At 50.8% G+C, this 19,438-nt stretch overlaps 1 protein-coding gene across 1 annotated transcript in view; it reads left to right on the top strand.

The window, feature by feature from the left end:
• Il16 (interleukin 16) overlaps positions 1-18,864 on the top strand; it is a 72,025-nt gene extending 53,161 nt beyond the window's left edge. Inside the window, exons 11-20 of the mRNA XM_038313576.1 lie at positions 786-873; positions 2,780-3,261; positions 7,556-7,700; positions 9,131-9,139; positions 10,009-11,095; positions 11,805-11,973; positions 13,890-13,991; positions 15,848-16,106; positions 16,407-16,529; positions 18,388-18,864. Coding sequence (XP_038169504.1) covers positions 786-873; positions 2,780-3,261; positions 7,556-7,700; positions 9,131-9,139; positions 10,009-11,095; positions 11,805-11,973; positions 13,890-13,991; positions 15,848-16,106; positions 16,407-16,529; positions 18,388-18,575 — 2,652 coding nt within the window. The 3' untranslated portion in view covers positions 18,576-18,864. The remainder of the gene's footprint in view (positions 1-785; positions 874-2,779; positions 3,262-7,555; positions 7,701-9,130; positions 9,140-10,008; positions 11,096-11,804; positions 11,974-13,889; positions 13,992-15,847; positions 16,107-16,406; positions 16,530-18,387) is intronic.
• Positions 18,865-19,438: the final 574 nt, after the last annotated feature.

Raw genomic sequence — 19,438 nt, 5'->3', positions numbered from 1 at the left:
TTGAGGTTTAGAAGGTTGAGCTGTGTCTAAGTATATTGCATCTAGACGATAGAGAAATTGGCATAGGATGTAAGTCTACTTGATTTCTAGACTCACACTTTATCAATCAATCTATCTACTATCTATGTATCTACTATCTATCTATTTATCTATCTCCATTCATTCATTCATTCATTCATTTCTTTCCTTATTTGTTTATTTATTTTTATGTGTATAGGTGTTTGTCTGCTACATCCATGCAGTATACAGGAAGTCAGAAGAGGGTGTTGTATCCCTTAGGTCTGGACTTACAAACAATTGTTAGAATTGTTAGCCACCATGTGAGTGCTGGGGATCCAACCCTGGTCTTCTGGAAGAGCAGCCAGTGCTCTCAAGTGCTGAGCCAGCCCCTCACATCTAACTGTTACTGTGAGGGGACTAATGGCTTGTGAAACATAGCACAGGCCCTATAATGGCCACGGTGATGACCATGACAATGAGGTTACATCACCGCTAAGGGAATATCTTCCAGAAGTACACTACTAAATGGTGACTTTGCCTAAAGTTTCACAGTAGGGAGGAAAAGGTTGGAGAACCAAGGGGATCAATGGACATTCCTTTATTGATAGACGTGAAACACCGGGAGGACCCTGGGGGCGTGTTGATACCCAGGGCACTTCTGGAAGCTGAACTGGTCAGCTCTTTGCAGAGTGGAAAGTGGAAGCCCTGGGCATGGTAGGTACAGTCTTGGGAATCTGCTGCACCTGCCTCCTCTTCTTGCTTGAATCTTGCTGGATCTTTTCCAGGTTTCTGAGCAGCAACTCAAGGAAGCTGTGGCTCAGGCTGTGGAAGGCATCAAATTTGGAAAGGAGAAGCACCAGTGGAGCTTGGAAGGTGAGGGGCACGGTGGTGGAGGTTCCCTTGAAATATCTCTGCCTCCTTAGGAAGCTGGGGGTTTAGCTGTTAACCCACCCTCTGCCTCAGCAGCATGAGAGCAGTCACGGTGCGCACGCGTGGCATTAGACAATGACGGTTGAAAGGCAGGGGCTCGCCAGTAAAGTCTGGCTCTCATTTTTGCTTTGTGCACAAAGTACAAGGTTTGTATTGTTTTAAATGCGGCAGGTGCTCAGCAGTCATTCCCAACCCTTCATCACCTGCCAGAGTGCCTTGCCCACAAAATGCACCATAGGCTTTGGGTTTGCAAATCTGTTATAATAGACATTGAAAAATCCCTAATTAATCTCGACCTGCTGTATTATTCCACCCCATCCTCACATCTGATTTTTATGTACATGGCATTAGAATAAGGGAGACCCTGGAAGGCTCCTTGACAAAGACACATGACCAGTAAGTACATGAAGAAACTGGTCTTGGGGATCAGGAACCTGGCTCTCCATGTGGTTCCTGTGTTTAGCCTTTGAGCATTTGCCGGGTCGTCCCAGGGCATGCATGTGCCAGGTCGTCCTGAAGAGTTAACACTGATGCTGGCAAGGAGGCTGAAGTGTGTGGGAAACATTCAGAGAAAACGGCAAGACCACACTGTGTTTCCACTAGGTCCTCCTTAGGGCTCTACTCACCCCAGATGTGAAGAAGCCCAGGGGGCTTGACAGGGAGCACCCCCACCCTAATGAGCTCACTGCTTACAGTGGTAGGAGGTAGAGTGATTAGATGCAGGGCAATGTTAATTTCCATACCTTCCCTTAGTGTTTTAGGTTTCTCAAAGACGTGTTATCCTATGACTGAGATAAAGCAAAAAGCTCCTCCTTAAAGGGTGTTTGGATCCAATACTGCTGGCTTCTATGCTTTCTCATGGGAGCCATTTTGGCTCTCCTAACCGCACCAAATGAACCCACAAACAATCAGGCCTTCATGGCTCCCAGTCCCTCAGGAAAGGGGTGCCTGTGACTATTTGCCACTAGAAAGAACAGCATCTTGGGATGTGTAGGTGCCACTGCTCAGAAAACCACAGTGTGTGAGATGGGGAAAGTAAGAGAGAGGGGGCGGGGCTGTGGCTTCACTTCTTTTGTTGGAAGAAGATGGTACCCCTTCGGGTGTGGGGCTCAAAGCATGTTCACATATTCTCTTCCTTCGCTAGTAAACCATGAGGCAAGCCGGGCAACGTTGGAATTGCAGCCCCTTTCACACACACACACACACACACACACACACACACACACACGGAAGTGGAGCGTTAGCCTCTTCCCAGGAAGGGGACACCGAGGCAGAGTGCAGTGTGTAAGATGTTCTTTAGGTTAGCTGGGGGTCCGCTCCTATACAAGGGAGCGGAATAGAGAAGTGGAGCTTGGTGGAATTGGAATCAGCCAGCCCTGGGCACCTATAGCCAGCATGATCCACTCGGCTCACCCCCAGTTGGCAGCCATGGCTAGCTCGGTCTAAGCCACCCTCATTTCCACCAGGCCCTGAGACTGGGCTGTTCTCACAGAGGTATGGTATCTCCCTGCAGCTGCAAAGCCCCAAAGCTCACAGCTAACAGCTAACCACCAGTTTCTCCACGGCTGGGACACCGAACTCTTACATGATGGGCCATGTTGGGGGGCCTGAGCGGTGCACCTCTGTGTCTGTCCAGAAAGAACCAGGATTCGGCCCAGAAAGGCTGAATGATTTTCTCAAGTAGAAACTAGAGAAGGCATGGGGAGCCCAAGCCCAAGGCTGCCAAGCTCCGAGTCTGCGGTGGCCCGCCACTGAGCAGTGGGACATACAGAGCGCTGGCTACCTGCAGCCCCAGGGGTGTCTGCTCTTCTGAGGCTCAGCTAAGGTGTTTTCTCATGCTCCCATGCAGGTGTCAAAAGGCTGGAGAGTAGCTGGCATGGGCGGCCCACCTTGGAGAAGGAACGCGAGAAGCACTCGGCACCTCCACATCGAAGGGCCCAGAAGATCATGGTCCGCTCCAGCAGCGACAGCAGCTACATGTCTGGGTCACCCGGGGGAAGTCCCTGCAGCGCAGGTGCGGAGCCACAGCCTTCTGAGAGGGAAGGCTGCACCCCCAGCCCCAGCCTGCCCCCAGGGCAGGAGCAAGAGCCCCATCCCGGGGTCCCACCCAGGCCTCAGCAAGAGAGCCCATCCCTTCCTGAGAGCCTGGAAAGAGAGAGCCACCCGCCACTGAGACTGAAGAAATCTTTTGAGATTTTGGTGAGAAAGCCGACATCCTCCAAACCAAAGCCTCCACCCAGAAAATACTTTAAAAATGACAGCGAAACTCAGAAGAAACTGGAAGAGAAGGTCACAGACCCTTCTGGCCACACCTTGCCCACATGCAGCCAGGTAGGAGGGTGTGCGCAGTGGGACGCGTGTCCCCTGCGTCCTGAGCAGCTGCCCTTGAGCCTTAGAAATATCTTCAGGTTTCCTGTGCTCTGGCGTAGAGAAACACTCTTAAGCCCACCGTGGAGAGCCACGTGACTTCGCAGGCCCAAAATGGAAGTCCCGGGCCTGCCAGCTGTTGGCAATAGCGTTCAGAGTTCTCTCGGCGTGGGTCATTTGTCGCGCCGTGGTAAAGCCGTAGCCGGGTCACTCCGTGATGGGGAGGCTGAGCCGGGGAATTTCAGGTGCTCTGCTTACCCACAATTGTCACCCAAATAACTAAAAGTAAGGGGGGACTAATTGCCTTTGGGAATGCAGGGCGATTGTGAGAAACTGAGAAACTGGTCCCATTACTCGTTCTTAACTTTGCCTCGCATAGGTGGGAAGACTGGGGGAACCAGCCTCTCTTTAAGTCTAGGTGTCCTTAGTGCTACTTGGCGCTTCTTTGAGTGCCTCCCTCAAGACCGTCTTTCCTCAGCCCTACTCCTCAGGGAAGGCAGGTGGACAGAAAAAAGGAGCTGGTGAAACTTTTAATGAAGGGCACAATGCTAGATATGTTTATGCATACCATCTCAGGTCGTGCTTGCAAGAGTCTGAAGGTGACGTTCCCAGTTACCAGAAAAGGAACTTACTGAAGTTCACATTGCTAGAGATAGCATGTAAAGTAAGGCCTCTGGGAATCCTCTAAAGGAAGCTAAATTGCAGGTTGACAAACTTGGGTGGTTGAAGGGGAGGGACATATTGAGTTCCCTAGCTAAGGCACAGTGAGGGAAAGGAGGAGCCATTACCAAACAGGAAGTGCAGACTTTCAGACAGCTGAAGGGCAGGGCTGACTAACAACCAGGGATGGGCTAGCCCATGGATATGCTTCCTTGTCCCCCTCCCGCCCCCCATTTCAGCAAATACGCCATTGCTTCTGAGTCTGAGAAGGCAAATCAGAAGCAGGCAGGTGAGAAGGTTGACTTTTTGCCTTCTTCCTGCAGGAGAACAGGTGTGCCATGATGCCCTTGGGCCGCCAGATTGGGTGGGGCCCATGCCAGGCAGGGAGCATTGCCAAGTTAGGCAGCCAGCAGAGGAAGCAGATTTTCTACAGGGACAATCAGGCAAGAAGCCAAGGTGTTAAATAGAGCACAAAGAGACATGTGCATGAGTTCGCACAGGTGCAGCATGCACACACACACACACACACACAACCACACACTGCTTTCTCTCAGACTCAGCATCCCACATCTTGAGCAATTTTCCCCACCCTGCCTTTGGCTTCCTTCCCTGTCCTCCCCAGCAACATGGTCCCCACTAACACAAAGGCCATTCTGTGACTGCTTTTTTTTTTCTCTTTTTTTCTGTCCTCTCTGCATTGTCTCCCAGGGCCAGCAGACCCCTCTGTAACATATTCATACAACCAGCAGAGCATTGTTGTGCTGGGAGAACGAGCACAAAGACGGGATTCTATCCTGGCAGAAAACAGGAAGCAATTGAGTTTACGTACCATGCTTAACATATCCTTGGCCACTCCTGGACCTATCTGAGTGGCTCTTGTTGCCTGTGGTTCTATGTTCAACCTGTCTTGTACTCTCTCCACTTTCTCCCCCTCTCTCTCTTCTCCTCTTCCTACATTCTTCTCTAATTCCTTTCTGCTGTCTTTTCTTTCTAGGGTCCTAAGACCTTTTGCAAGCAGATAGTATGACAGTCTAGGCATGTTTCCCATTTGACGTCACTGAAGGCAATCCAATGTCCTCTACCAAAATGACCTTCAAGGTATTTCCCATGGGGCTGGAGAGATGGCTGCTCTTCTAAAAGATCCGAGCTCCATTCCCAGCACCTACATGGTGCCTGTAATCATGGTGCCTATAACTCTGGTTCTTGGTGATCTGATGCCCCCTTCTGGCATCTGTGGGCACTGCACTCACATTGTCTCAACATACATACATGGAAGAAAATTATATTGTCTTCTCTACTAAGTCGGTATCTTTCACCCTCTTGCTTTCTTTCCTCCCCTCCCTCTAATTCACCAAGTGCTGAGCCAAAAAACATTTGCCTGAGAAAATTTTGTTTAGAAGTCAAATTAATTTTAGCATTGATTTTAACAACCTATTCCAAAGAGAATGCAACGTCAGAGGTATTGGAGGAGGCCGAGGAGGTAGCTCATTGGTAAAGGGCCTGAAGCATAGGGGCCTGAGTGAAGTCCCAGAACCCATGTCCAAAACAATAACAGCAACCAAGCACAGGGAGGCAGATGCAGGCAGAGGCAGATCCCTGGTCCTTGGTGCCAGTCAGCCTAGTCTGTTTGGGGCACTCTGGACCAAAAGAGAGAGAGGGAGAGAACTGGATGGTATAGACCTCAAAGGCCACCCCCAATGACACACCTCATCAACAAGACCACACCACCTAATCCTGCCCAAATAGTCCACTAACTGGGGACCAAGCATTTGGGAGCCTGTGGGAGCCATTCTCATTTTCCAACCACCACGGGCGTACATCAGGGTCTTTTTCAAGATGACTTCCTAGCATTGGCTATGCCTTTCTGTAAAAGCACTCAACAGTCACCTCACAGAGCCCCTAACAGGGTGCAGTGAGTTTTCCTGTGTGGTAAACATCTTGGAGAAGCCCAGATGTTTTCATTGGCTTACTGTTAAGTGCTAAGGGAACTAGCTCAGGAAAGCCTTTGGAGACTCTGACCCTCAGTGTTTCGGACCACTCCCTTAAGTCTCCACCCTAGAGCTTGGGCTGGTCAATGACTTTGGTCACTTTCCAACTGTTCCAGTTCTTTCTTTCCCAAAGAGTGTTTGAAGACAGCATAGACACTAAATCTGATACCCTGGGCATTTGACGTGTCTTAGGTTAATCCTAAATGAGGCAAATGTTCCTGCTTCTGTCCTTCCTCTGGAAGAAGGCCTATAGCCTTGTCCCCTGGCCTGTCGTGACCTGACTCCTCAATGAGCAGGACTTGGGAGCTGCCCCAGCACAGAACATTTCTCTTCCCTACAAATGTGTTGCAAGCATCATTTAGATGGGCCTGGCGTTGCCTTGCCTTCTATGGGGCACCGTGTTTGGTTGCCTGGCAAAGTCTCAGTTTTGTTCCAGAACCATATGCAAAGTGTTTCTCTAGAAAGCCTTCAGTGCTGCTGAGGTCCAGCTGCCCTCTGCTGCCCCTGGACCCTGACCCTCACTCTGGCTTTATGGTAACTCTACCTAAACTGTAGGTGGCTACTTGGTACCTGGTCCAGTTCCTCACAGGCTGTTTTAAGAAGGACCCTGAGGCAGCAGCCATCTCCACGGAGAAAAAAAAATCTGCAATAGATCGGCAGCGTCGCTCTAGGTGCTGCGGAGGGGAGCCAGAACACAGTGCTGACTAGATACTAATTACCCCGGGAATCTCCGTGTGGAGCTCAGTTGGTAGGGTACTTTCCTCATGGACAAGAAGCCTGGATTTGACCCCTAACACCAGCTGACCCAGTGTGGTGGCGCACGCTTGGAATCCATGTCTTTGGGACATGGATGCCGGAGCACTGGGCCATCTCTGACTACACAGAGTGCTTGAGGCTAGCCTAGGACCCATAAGACCTTGCCTCAAACAAAAGAAAACAAGACTGGGACTGACAAGCAGGCCCAGCTGGTAGAGGTGCTTGTCACCAAGCCTGATGGCCTGAGTTCTATCCTTGGGGCCCATGTGGTATAAGGAGAGAAGGGATTCCCACATATTGTTCTCTGATCTTCCTGTGTGTGCCGTGAACACAGTAAAGAACGCCATTTGAAAAATTTAAAGCCAATGAGGGAAGCATGTGACATGCTTCTCTTTTTTGTGGTCCTAGGTCTTAGGCAGCGTTAGAGGGTGGTTTCTTTGGCCCCAGCATGTACCTTCCCGGGTCAGGTAATGGGCCAGCATGCTGTTATAAGCAAAGTAGTGCCCGCATCTTTCTTCTCCCCACCTCTTGTGCCCATCACACACGGCCAGCAACTTCCAGTGTCTGCGACGCATGCCCATATTGAGCCCAGCCTAGGAAGCCTAGGATTACCCGGAGCATCCAAGAGGGGTTAACTGTGCAGCAACAGCCCAGTGTGTGTGTGTGTGTGTGTGTGTGTGTGTGTGTGTGTGTGTGTGTGTGTGTATGTGAAGCAACCCTTCTCCACGGCTGCTGGGAATGTCCCTCTAGAGGTGTCTCAATACTCACTTTCAAGTCCTCATCAAAGAGTGCCTGCCTTCTCACAGCTGGAGGCTACCGTTTTGACACGGTCTGGCTTCCTGTTTACACCACAGGAAACCAGAGAGCTGCTGCCTCCGCTGCCACAGGAAGACACAGCCGAGAGAAGCCCCTGCACCACTGCCTGCTGCCCCGGACCTGCAGTCAGCACACAGCCTTCATCCTCTACAGAGGGGGAGCCAAGGAGGAGTGCCAGTCCAGGTGAGCCCCCGCGGGGGTCTTCCGGAAGGAAGATCTTCCTGGAGAAAGTGATGGGATCAAGCAGGAACCTAGAGTTTGGGCTGAGGTCAGGGCCTTGCATGGGCACAGTGGACACTGCCAGTGACTGGGGTTGATGGAGAGTGAGGCTTCCGGGGTGCCGGGGCAGGAGGACAGGGGAAATGCCCTTCTGAGTGATAAGCAATGATTCCAGAGAGGTGGTGGTACAGATGCCGGCCACTCTGGAGGGGTCTCCAGGGAAAGATGGCCAGAGATTATAGCTCACCCAGCAACCCTGAGCCAGCAACCCTGAGCAAATGCATAACCCGGGTGTCGGCAGGACAGCGTACGTCATTCATTATGCTCGAACCTGAGCGTGCAGCATGGGAAAAGCGTGAGCAGTGCTTGCGGATGGTCACCACATCCGGGAGGTGGATAGCGGCGGTAGGTCCAAGCGGTGCACCTCTCAATACAATGCCATAGTCTAAGTACTTACTGGCTTACTAGAAAGAGTAGAGGATCCCGGGTTTACCCTTCCTTAACAGTGATCCTGGGAAGTCTACTTTGCTTTTGTGGGCTCGTTCACTGGTCAGCAAGTATTAAAGAGCACACAGAATCCAAGTATGTGACTCACTGCGGCTAGGGGGTGTGTGGGGGCTGTGTTTGGGGCCAGGGATGAGGGAGGAAGGGATGCTCCAGACAGGTTCCTGCCCTGAGGAGCTCCCAATGTGGCAGAGGGGTGAACGGGGAGGCTACAAACCATATTCCTTAAGCACACAGAGGCCTCTGGAGAGCAAAGGCCAATGTAAGTGGAGTAATCTAGACATTTCACCCAGAGAGGTGCCCCACCGAGGGAGACTCCACTTCCCCACCCTCCCTTCCCTTGGGCGTCCTAATTGAGGATACACCCTCATCTGCAGAGGGCTTGCCTGTAGAACTTTGGACTCTTAATCCTTACCATACCAGTTCCTTATAGTTGAACAATCTGTAAACGCAGAAACAGTCGAAGGGCAAGACCACCTTGTTGAAGTCCCGGAGTCACTGGTACCACCCAGGCCTTCACAATCATGCATGGCTCTTCTTCCGTGTCATTAGGGTTCATTGCTCTGCTTCCCTTGAGGCTGAGCACTGTGGCAAGAGACGGGAGGGAGCGGTGTTCCTCAAACAAGGGCTCATTCTCACATGAGGACTCTCCCTGAGACATGCGACCCAAGCGGCCTGGTCTTCAGCAGACAAGGCTGAGGCTTGGGAAACAGAGAGCTGACAGTGACATCCCTCTTGAATGTCACTCTGGGGCCAACCACCCCCGTTTCTTGGGAAGGGAGTTGAGTGCAGTGTCTCCCCTGCCCCTGCAGGTAGATGTTAATTTAATGTCTATCATCTTATTCTGAGGAAGCTTTTGCCATGCTGCCCCTTGGACAGAGCAGCCCGAGAATTTCCTGGTCATAAAGCAGGCGACACAGTGGGACACCTTGTGGGACTTACCACATCTCAAATGCCCAGACCGCAGCCAGATATATCAACTCAGAACGAGGAATGGACCTTTCGGATTCCAATGTATAGTCCAAATTCAAAATCAGTGACACATAGCTTTTTTTTTTTTTTTTCTCTATCTGGAAGAGTTTAATCAATTCTTTTGGTTGAGAAAAACTCATTTTCCAAGCAAGCTGATCCATGACCTGAGTGTGGGCAGAGCCTCTCACTCCCGCGACTTCACGGCCTCAGGAGCAGGTGGGTGCATAGGTGTGCCATGTGCCTTTGAAAGGAGCCAGCCTCCATAAGTTGTGCGCACCCCACCGGCAGGCACAGTCATCCCTCCTGCTCTTCAGTGACATGGACAGTCCAGATCAAATATGGTGACCCACACGAGGCTTGTGGAGTGGAGGTTTAAAAAGCAAAAGAATTGCTTTCATTTCTCATTTCTCATAAGTGATCTGGGTGACGACTTTAGACAGTGGAGAGGACCTCTGAGTGGGCAGTGAGGTGGCAGGGGGTCTGGCCTGCTGGTCTGACCCTGACCACCCTGGCCCCTCATCCATCTTGACTGCTAGAGTCCTCTCTCATCAAATGACAGAGCAGGTATTTCCCAAGAACACGTCCAGTTCTAGGATGTTAAGATGGTAGAAGGGTCTCTCCTCTGGCTCTTCAGTTCTGACTCTTGGCACCCCACTTAGGTGACAGCCCTTGGCCCTGGCCCCTAGCATGCCCACTGTTTTCTGCCCCAGGGCTCTTCAGCATCGTAACTTGAATTTACAGAGAAAATCCCCAGTGAGGTGCCATGCTCAGGTCTGGCTTTGTTTCTGCCCGCCAGCGTCACCAGGGAAGCACCCGCTGCTGAAGAGGCAGGCGCGGATGGACTATAGCTTTGACACCAGCACCGAAGACCCTTGGGTTAGAATTTCCGACTGCATCAAAAACTTATTTAGCCCCATCATGAGTGAGAACCATAACCAAATGCCGCTGCAGCCCACCACCAGCCTGGGTGAAGAGGATGGGACACAGGGTCACCCAGAGGGGGTCCTGTCAAGAATGGACACTGCCAATGGTGCTCCCCGAGTTCACAAGTCGGCAGATGGCTGTACTGTGAAGAAGGGGCCCCCGGTAGCCCCCAAGCCAGCCTGGTTTCGTCAGAGCTTGAAAGGTCTGAGGAATCGTGTCCCAGACTCTAGAAGACTTCCTGAAGTAGTCTCAGCCATTCAGCCAGCCCCTGTTTCCAGGGAGTTATCGGGGCCACACTCACTGGCCTCCTCCTCCTCCTCCTCCTCCTCCTCCTCCATCAGGCAGAGAATCAGCTCCTTTGAAAACTTCGGCTCCTCACAACTGCCAGAGAGAGGAGTCCAGAGACTGAGCCTGCAGCCCAGCTCCGGGGAGACCACCAAACTTCCAGGAAAACAAGATGGAGGACGGGTTTCCGGTCTCCCGGGGCGAGGGCCTACAGTTTCTGCTAAGCACAGGCAGGTAGCAACAGAGCCTATAGCCACAGGCTTCCCTAACACCTCTGAGGTCAGGGACCCAGGTGTGTCTGAGTCTCCTCCCCCGGGCCAGAGACCCAGCCCCAAAGCTCTCTCCCCAGACCCTCTCCTGAGACTGCTGACCGAGGATGCTCAAGGCCCGGGCATCAAGATGCCAAGTCAGCGGGCACGGAGCTTCCCCCTGACCAGGACCCAGTCCTGCGAGACGAAGCTCCTGGACGAAAAGGCCAGTAAGCTCTACTCCATCAGTAGCCAGTTATCGTCAGCCGTCATGAAGTCCCTGCTGTGCCTCCCATCTTCTGTCTCCTGTGGCCAGATCACATGCATCCCCAAGGAAAGGGCGTCTCCAAAGTCACCTTCCCATAACAACACAGCTCCAGAAGGTCCTGGCGAAGTCGTCGCCTCGGACACAGGGTTCTCCCTCAAGTGAGTGTCTGTGTCCTGCTTGCTCTCCACTGTCCCCATTCTTCTAGTTTATATTATATGGCAATTACATATATCATATATTAATGTTTCTCAGTTACGCTAGTTAAAAAAAAAATCTCTTCGCCTCATGCGTATGTGTACACATGTGCATTGTAGCTCCGTCCTCCATGTTAAGGGGTTGTTTACACAACCTCTGACCTGACTTGGATGGGAAGTGGGGACCACGACCAGGCTCCTGGTAAACTGCCCACAAATGTTCACAAGGTGGATGCATATCTGAAAGGCCCACTCTCTACTTGCTGCACTGAGTGAGGCTAGGAGATGCTCTCCAACAAGAATACATTTTCTTTGTAATGGTCCCAGGACCTAGGCAGGGAGTAAGGACATTTAGTCCTGTTTCTGTTCTGGCCCTTACTCTATGAGTGGAGTCCTGCCCTGTGCACCCTGCCTCTCTCTTTGGCTGGAATTAGGCTGTGGATGAGATCTGCTCCACAGATGTGGGGCTTAGTAGGGGGATCTGAAGCCTTCTCCAGCAGGGCTGGATCTGGGTCTAGCCCTCTTGGATCAGCTGTGATTTATTTATTACTTGTGCTGCCGGGGATGGATATGTCGTCTCAAATAATAGAATTCCCGAAGCGTCCAGTCCTTTGAGGGATGGGATAGTTCAAGAATCGCGCTTTTCCCACTGTGTTCTCTCTGTTTGTGAAAGCCTTTCAGAGCTGAGAGAATATTCAGAAGGCCTCACCGAGCCAGGGGAAACTGAGGACAAGGACCACTGTTCTTCTCAGCCCGGCCAGTCAGTTATCTCCCTGCTGAGCTCAGAAGAACTGAAAAAACTCATTGAGGAAGTGAGAGTCCTAGATGAGGCGACACTGAAGGTAGGTTTCCTGTGTGCACATCTGCAGTGACACCGTCTCCCTGTGGGCTGTTGGGGCCATCTCAGCTGGGCCCGAGAGGGGAAGTAGCTGAAGAAGTTTATGGTCCTCAGGCTTGTCATTAAGCGGGCATCAGATGGTCCAGTGGGCGGGGGTAGGGAGTGTTAGCAGACCCCTGGGCCTGGTATCCTTTTACCATTCCATGAATGAGAAGGGAGGTTCATGATGCATCTAAACTCAAGTCCAGTGCTGTGTGAATATCCCATGGGCTGAGGACTTGGCATGAGTGTCCAGAGAGAAGCTGCATGGCGTAGAGCCGCCAGTGGTAACCAGCGTAGGGGACGTAGACCCTCACCCCGAGGCTGCTTTCATTATTTCCGCGGCGCACCTCACGGTGAGCTCAAAAGGACCTCTGTGCTTCATCCGCATCTTTCAGAAAGCCCCATTTGCTCCACAGTTGCTGAACTCAGCTGAAGGTGCGAAGAGAGGGAATGACCCAGCCAGAGCTGGAGCCAGCAGTCAGGAGTGGGGCTCGTGGATCTCACTCTCTGGAAGCCTGCTGGGGTCCGTACCAGTCCCTGCACCGAGATGATGCAGATGAGGAGGGAGGACTCCCCTTTTCTATTGGAAAGCTGTGATTCTGCACAGCTGCCTTTCTGAAGCCAAGGGCGCCGTTAAGTTTGATGATTCTAAGATGCCTCCAGGCTGTAGTTTCTCCTCTGTGGTTCTCACTAATCATTTGTAGCCTGCATGAGCCACACAGTCCTCAGAGCCTAATTCAATGCAAATAACATGCTGGAGGTAAAACTTCAAGGTCAGAGCCTAAGTGTTAGTAGAATACTTTTTTTTTTTGTAGCATAGCAGTCACCCATAGGATTTAAAAAAAAAAAAAAAGCCTGCAGATAATTCCTAAGATGTGGGCCAGTGTCAGGATCAATGGGGCTTTTACATTTAGGTTATTCTTCTGTCCCAGGAACTCCACATTAAAAGATGGCAGAAGACCTACAAGTCAGGGGCTCTGGTAGCCCATGACTGCTTTGCTATGTTTTTATTTCCTAGTGCCCTGTACCAACTAGTGGCCCAAGAACCATGGCCTTGAAAATAAATTTTACTTCCTTTTTTAAAGTTATCAGAGTTCAGATGTCATAAGACCTGATATTTCTTGCCGTTTTGTTTAAAGGGAATGAGTCAGTAGCCCTGGGTCTGCCTTCCTCCGAATTGGATGTGTTTGGCTCTCCCTGTGTGCCTGTCACTCATGCCCGTCCATCTTGCCTACGTGTGTGACCTCCATGGCTCTTGTGGGCACTGAAGCTCCAGGTTCCAGCTCTCGACTAGAATCAATCTCCTGCCTTTGGGTAGTGCAATTAGGTTATCCTGGCTCCTGGCCGTTAGTTTCTGTTTGTGCCCGTGTGTGTGTGGTGTGTGTGTGTGTGTGTGTGTGTGTGTGTACACATTGGCACATGCATGTACGATGGAGCGAGGTCCCAGCTGGGCCTCTCACTGCTGCTATGCCTGCAGAAAAAGGAGAAGCCAGCACTGGCCCCCCGAGAGTTTGACCCCCATCCTACCACCTGCCCTTGTCCCACAATGTCACGGTAAAGCAGCATCTTCCAGCCTGGATGTATGTCTAGCTGGCGTAGCCATGTGTAGCCCAGTCTGTGGGAGTTGGGTGTGAATGGGTGAGTAAGAGAGAGAGAGATAGAGATAGAAAGCCGGGCTTGCTGTTTTACATACATTTGTTTCCCCTCCCAAGCTTCCTGTAATTCCTGTGTGATGAAACAGCAGCCCAAGGGGGTGGTAGTACTGGCCCAGCTGGTGTTTAATGAAACAAGCCAGCATGTTGCAAAAGCACGTGTTAAATTGTTCACGCCGCTGCCTGCGGTATGGCGTTTGTGAATGTATATCATTTTCCTCCACAGCAATTAGACAGCATTCATGTCACCATCTTACACAAGGAGGAAGGCGCTGGCCTTGGGTTCAGCTTGGCAGGAGGGGCGGATCTAGAAAACAAGGTGATCACGGTGAGTGGCCCAGGCAGGATTCGGCCTGCCAGAGGCAGAGTGGGTTTCTGCAGGTGAGAAGACCTGCCTGGAAGAGGTCTTGTGATGGGAAGCACCAGGCCACTGGTAAGGTTTAAAAGGAAAGCCGTTGGGACCTTTCTCAAGAGGCACAGTGTGGGCTCCTATCTGAGCCAGACTTAACTCTTTGACATTATATGCCTTTCTGTGAAGAAAGGTCTCTGTGCACCCTAAGTGGCCCAGTACACCAAAACAAACACTAAATACACATGGAACATTATAAAGTATTGTGTCTGTGTGAGTTTATGTGTACACATGCACACACGTGTATGTGTGTGCATGTTCTCCACCAGAACATATGAATGGAACGTTTGCATGTCTTAAAGCCCTAATACCTATATTCTTGAAATTATGTGGAGGATACCTTAAGAATGGAGACTGGAATCTGTAACTATCTCCGTCAACAAAGCACTTGCCTTGCAATCATGGGAAGCTCAGCCTGCTTCCCAGAACTCAGGTTAAAGGAAAGGTGAGAATGGCGGCCCATTTATAGTCGCAGAGCTGAGGAAGCCAAGACAGACTCCCAGCTGGTCAGCCAGCCTAGCCTACTTGGCAATCCCAGGCTCCTGAGAGACCCTGTCTTAAAAACAAAGGGAATGCTGCCTGAGGTGTGACAGCTGAGGTTGTCCTATGGCCTCTACATTTGTGCACACACATGCTGCTACGTGCGCGCACACACATGTGCATACACGTGTGTGCACATATACACACATGGATTGGGGCCAACTTGGTAAAATATCACATAATTTCCTTTGGAAATGTAGCTTGTGGTGGTCGCTAGGATTTGGAAAGGTACACTATATAACCACGGGGCATTTTTAAAGTTCCAGACTAGGACTGTAGACTTTGCCATACTACATAAAAAGGAGCCCATGGAAGGCAATGCTTGCAAAGGGAGGGGCTACTCTGCTTTTGTCTGCTTGTGGACATGATTACTGTGCTATGCGCAGGCCACACACACCACGGTGTTCATCCAGAGTCTGCAGAGCTTGTCCCAGCCTCCTGTTCCGCAGGACCCAGAGTCTGGGATAGCATGGGGAGGGGCAGCAGATCTGCATCATAGGCATCTTCCCTGTGGCCCTGTAGTCAATCTGTCTTAGCTGATCTGACCAGCATGGGCTATTGTCCTTACCCGCAGCTTCAGGTCCCTAGTTGCTGGCTTGGCTATTCTCAGGCCTCTGACTTCCTGATGTGGCTTGGGATCTGGGACTCAAACTCAGGCCTCTAGGTGTCTTTCTTTCTGGCTGTAAGATAGGATCCACCCTCCCCCCCTCCGCATATCATGCAGATAGAAGAAAGGGATCAGCTGGAGAATGAGGATGTCCAGGCAGCCTAGGATAGTGGACTTCCGGTAGAAAATGGGACCTGAGTTCATTCCCAGAGGACCAGGTTGCTGGCATCTTTAAACAATGGACATTTTGGGAAATTTTGTTTGACCTCGTGTTCCTAAATTTCTTTGATCTTGAAAACCTGTTCTTATAAATACCCCTAATTAATAAGCCACAGACTCAGTTTTGCCAGGAAACCATTCTGAGAAGTGTGAATCCAGGGTTGCTAAAGCAGATGTTCCCTAGGAGTGGATGGGGTTGGAGGATCAGTCAAGGGCATTCTGTGGAGAGAGTGCTTGAAGGCTGGCCATCGCTGTTGCTGGTTTCTGCTCAGACTAGGGGAGGAAAGGAAGGAATGCTGTCCTGCAACTCCACTGGGGATGGTTGCGTACCTGGCTTGGGGTCCCCTGCCAGCACAAATGGGGATCTGATTTGGTGGTCTGTGGGTTCTAATTCCTTTGGCTTGCTTAGGTTCACAGAGTGTTTCCAAATGGCCTGGCTTCCCAGGAAGGCACGATTCAAAAAGGCTACGAGGTTCTTTCCATCAATGGCAAATCTCTCAAGGGGGCTACCCACAACGATGCCCTAGCTATCCTCCGCCAAGCTCGGGACCCAAGGCAAGCTGTGATTGTCACCAGGAGAGCAAACGTGGAGGCCACTTGTGACCTGAATTCCTCTACTGACTCAGCAGCATCAGCTTCAGCAGCCAGTGACATTTCTGTAGAATCTAGTAAGTGTTCCCAGTGGGGTGGGATGGGGACTGGTGTGGGGAATGCCCCCTTGTGAGCCATGTACTGACTGCCTTTGGCCATTTAGATACATCATTAGTGGCACCGTGTGGTAATGTGTTACTCCAACACATTTCCCCAGCTTCCCTGGTGTGCTGCCGAGATGGGAGTCTGTGTTTCCGTGTGTGTGTGTGTGTGTGTGTGTGTGTGTGTGTGTCTGGTTAGCAGCTGGCATCAACCTGGGCAGCTGGGCCTGAGAGGAGAGCAGACCACCGACCAAAACTATGTATTTTCCTCTGCAGCGGAAGCCACTGTCTGCACAGTGATACTGGAGAAGACTTCTGCGGGGCTGGGCTTCAGCCTGGAGGGAGGAAAGGGCTCCCTTCATGGAGACAAGCCTCTCACCATCAACAGGATTTTTAAAGGTTGGCCCCTTTTCCCTCTACGCCCTCTTCAGTTGTGGGCGTGCAGCAAGCACCCCAAACCCCAAACTCCTGAGACCCTTCTGGGCTACTGTGGATTCCCACGCCCCCCTGAGTCATGTGTTGACCCCTATGCATTCAGTTCTGCTTTTCTTACCTTGTGCCCTTGCTCAGCCAAACCCTTACTTCTCTTTTGTTGGGCCCTCTCACGTGGCTAAGCCTTGGGCTTGCGTAATGAGTCTTTTTCTGTCCTGCCAGCCAGATCCCAAATAAAGTCACAGAAACTTACTATTCATTATAAAAGCTCACCCTATAGCTTAGGCTTGTTCCTAACTAGCTCTTATAACTTAAGCTAACCCATTTATATTAATCTACATTCTATCATGTGGTGTTACCTCTCTCCCATCTTGTACTTCCTGTTTCCTCTCCATGTCTCCTGACATCTACCCTGCACCTCAATTATCTCCTCCTACTTCCTCTCTGTGCCTGGAAGTCCCGCCTATACCCTGCTGCCTAGCTATTGGCCGCACAGCTTTTTATTAAACCAATCACAGTAATACATTTTCATTCCATGAACAAATATCCCACAACAGGCTTGGTTCAGCTTGGCAGGACCAAGGACAGGAAGAGGCGAGGAAGACTCTGGCTTGGGCACAGAGTTGAGGGACACCAAAAGATGCATTGAGAAAGATCAATACTATTTCCACACAATGTACTTAGAAACAAATGTTAATCTTAAAAATTATACAGCTGTAGTAGCATTGAGGTGAAGACAAGACACTTAGGAGTTCAAGGTCAACCTTGCTACGTAGTGACTAAGAGGCCAGCCTGGGTTATGTGAGTTTGTCTCAAACCAACCAAGCAAACGAACAATCCATGATGCATAAGATGCCAGCGTTTTGGGTAAAGCCAGAGGCTGGCACTTGTCTCTCAGCCTGGTTAGCTTTACCCTAGTCCTGAATTCTTTGATTTTTCCCATTTAATGTTTTCTTCATTACGAACTGGGCTGCCAGACAGTCTGACATGTTGGTCAGCTGGATATGGATTTCCCCGAGAGAAGTATGAACACCTTGTAGCTACCATACAGCTACATACTATCCGCAACTCCTTCCACTTCTTAGGTGGAAGCCTTGGGCAGGGAGCAAGGGATGTGGAGAAAGAAACATTGGTCAGAAGCCAGGCTCTGGGTGTGGTCTCAGCCCTGCCTCTAACCTCAGGTGACCATTCTTTGCCAGTCTAGAGGTTCCTTATCCACAAGAAGAGGTAAAAAGTGTGGGTGTGTGCCTGGGAGCTTTTAGAACTGGGGTCCAAAGGGCATCACGTCCCTCCTATCTGTCCTTATGAGCCTTATGAGCTGATCTTACGTTCTGCAGCATTTGTGGAAACACAGTGGGTGGACTGAGTCATGCATGATAACTAACCCAAGTTTCCATGTTAGCTACAGCTCTGAGAAAATGTTTTTAGCTCTTGAGGGAGTCAAAGCTAAGAGACCTGGGTTCTAATATTAATTTCACAAGTACAGTAGTAGCAGGGTCTTGGACAAGTCGCTTCACTGTTCTGGGCCCATGTGCACACTTGGGAATGAGCCTCCAGCCACAGGCAAGGGTTACTGGTACTATGGGATGTGGATGCCAGAGCCTGGAGGTCAGAGTTCAGACCTCACTTGGAAACAGAGCTGAGTCTGGTATCCAAGCTCTGAGCTACCATGCTGCGAAATGCCTCACTTTAGAACCACTGGCAGTCTCCCAGAGGTCGGTGTGTGATCCACTTCCGCATGGTCCTGGATCCGCAGGAAGTGCCTTTTATTCTTCCTGTTTCCCATGAAGCTCAGGATCACCCGTCATCTTCTCCTTTTTTATAGGGACAGAACAGAGTGAGACAGTCCAGCCAGGAGATGAAATCTTGCAACTCGCCGGCACTGCCGTGCAAGGTCTTTCTCGGTTTGAAGCCTGGAATGTCATCAAGGCATTACCCGACGGGCCTGTTACTGTGGTCATCAGAAGGAAAGGCCTCCAGTGCAAGCAGATGACAGCTTCTGGGGACTCCTAGCCAGGATGCCGACGCCAAGACAAAGCAGGAGCATGAGGCTCCCATCACTGCCGAATCTCAGGGTCTCTGCTGCCCATCTCACCCAGGCTGGGGAAAGCCCAGGTGTGCTTCTGGTAGCTGCTGCTCAGGTTTGGACCTTCCGGGACACCGTCCATTGAGAGGGTTGCTCTAAATGTCAGGACAGAGTCACACAGAGGTGACTGATACAAACAGTAGACTGTATATAGACAGCTTGGTGACAATATTCTGGTGCCATAATAAAATGGATGTATTGCAGTTTGCTATGAAACCCATGTCCTGATTTGAACATCACCCAGGTGCTTTGAAAGCCACCCCACGACAGCAAGCTTTCTCTTATGAATCTGCAGAACAGGCAGGACTTGGAAGAAAGTTCCTTTTGGCCCCACTAAGCACCATCTAGATGAAGATGGGCTGAGCTGGGCCCTAGGAAGGAAGGGTTACTGCTGGTGCCTCTGGCTGCTGGTGTTGAGCGCTGACTGAGAAATCTCGTCATGACTTGGGCTTCTGTACCATGAAGTCAGGCTGCCCGGTGCACACACCAGAGCCAGGCAGGGGCTGCATGTTTTTAAATGGTCTGCCTTTGAAGTCACATGGCATTGTTTGCACAGAGAGCAGGCGCAGACCTGCCTGGGCTCAGGGAAATGGGGGGATGTTGTCAGGAGCATTTTTTGTAAGATGCAGCCTGTCATGAAGAATGCTTTTAAACACTTAAAAAAAAAAACCAACTGTTTTTTGCTTGGGCTGACAAGTGATCCTAGAAAGAGTGGGACCAGGGGATAGAGGAGCACAGTGTGAGTTAAGGTGCGAACAGATGTGTTCACAGGATGAACTAGTATGGCTAT

The sequence above is a fragment of the Arvicola amphibius genome, chromosome 12 (assembly GCF_903992535.2).
Source record: "Arvicola amphibius chromosome 12, mArvAmp1.2, whole genome shotgun sequence".
In the NCBI taxonomy this organism is placed as follows: Eukaryota; Metazoa; Chordata; class Mammalia; order Rodentia; family Cricetidae; genus Arvicola; species Arvicola amphibius.
Note: the sequence above shows the minus strand (reverse complement) of the source record. Positions and strands in the feature narration are given on the sequence as shown.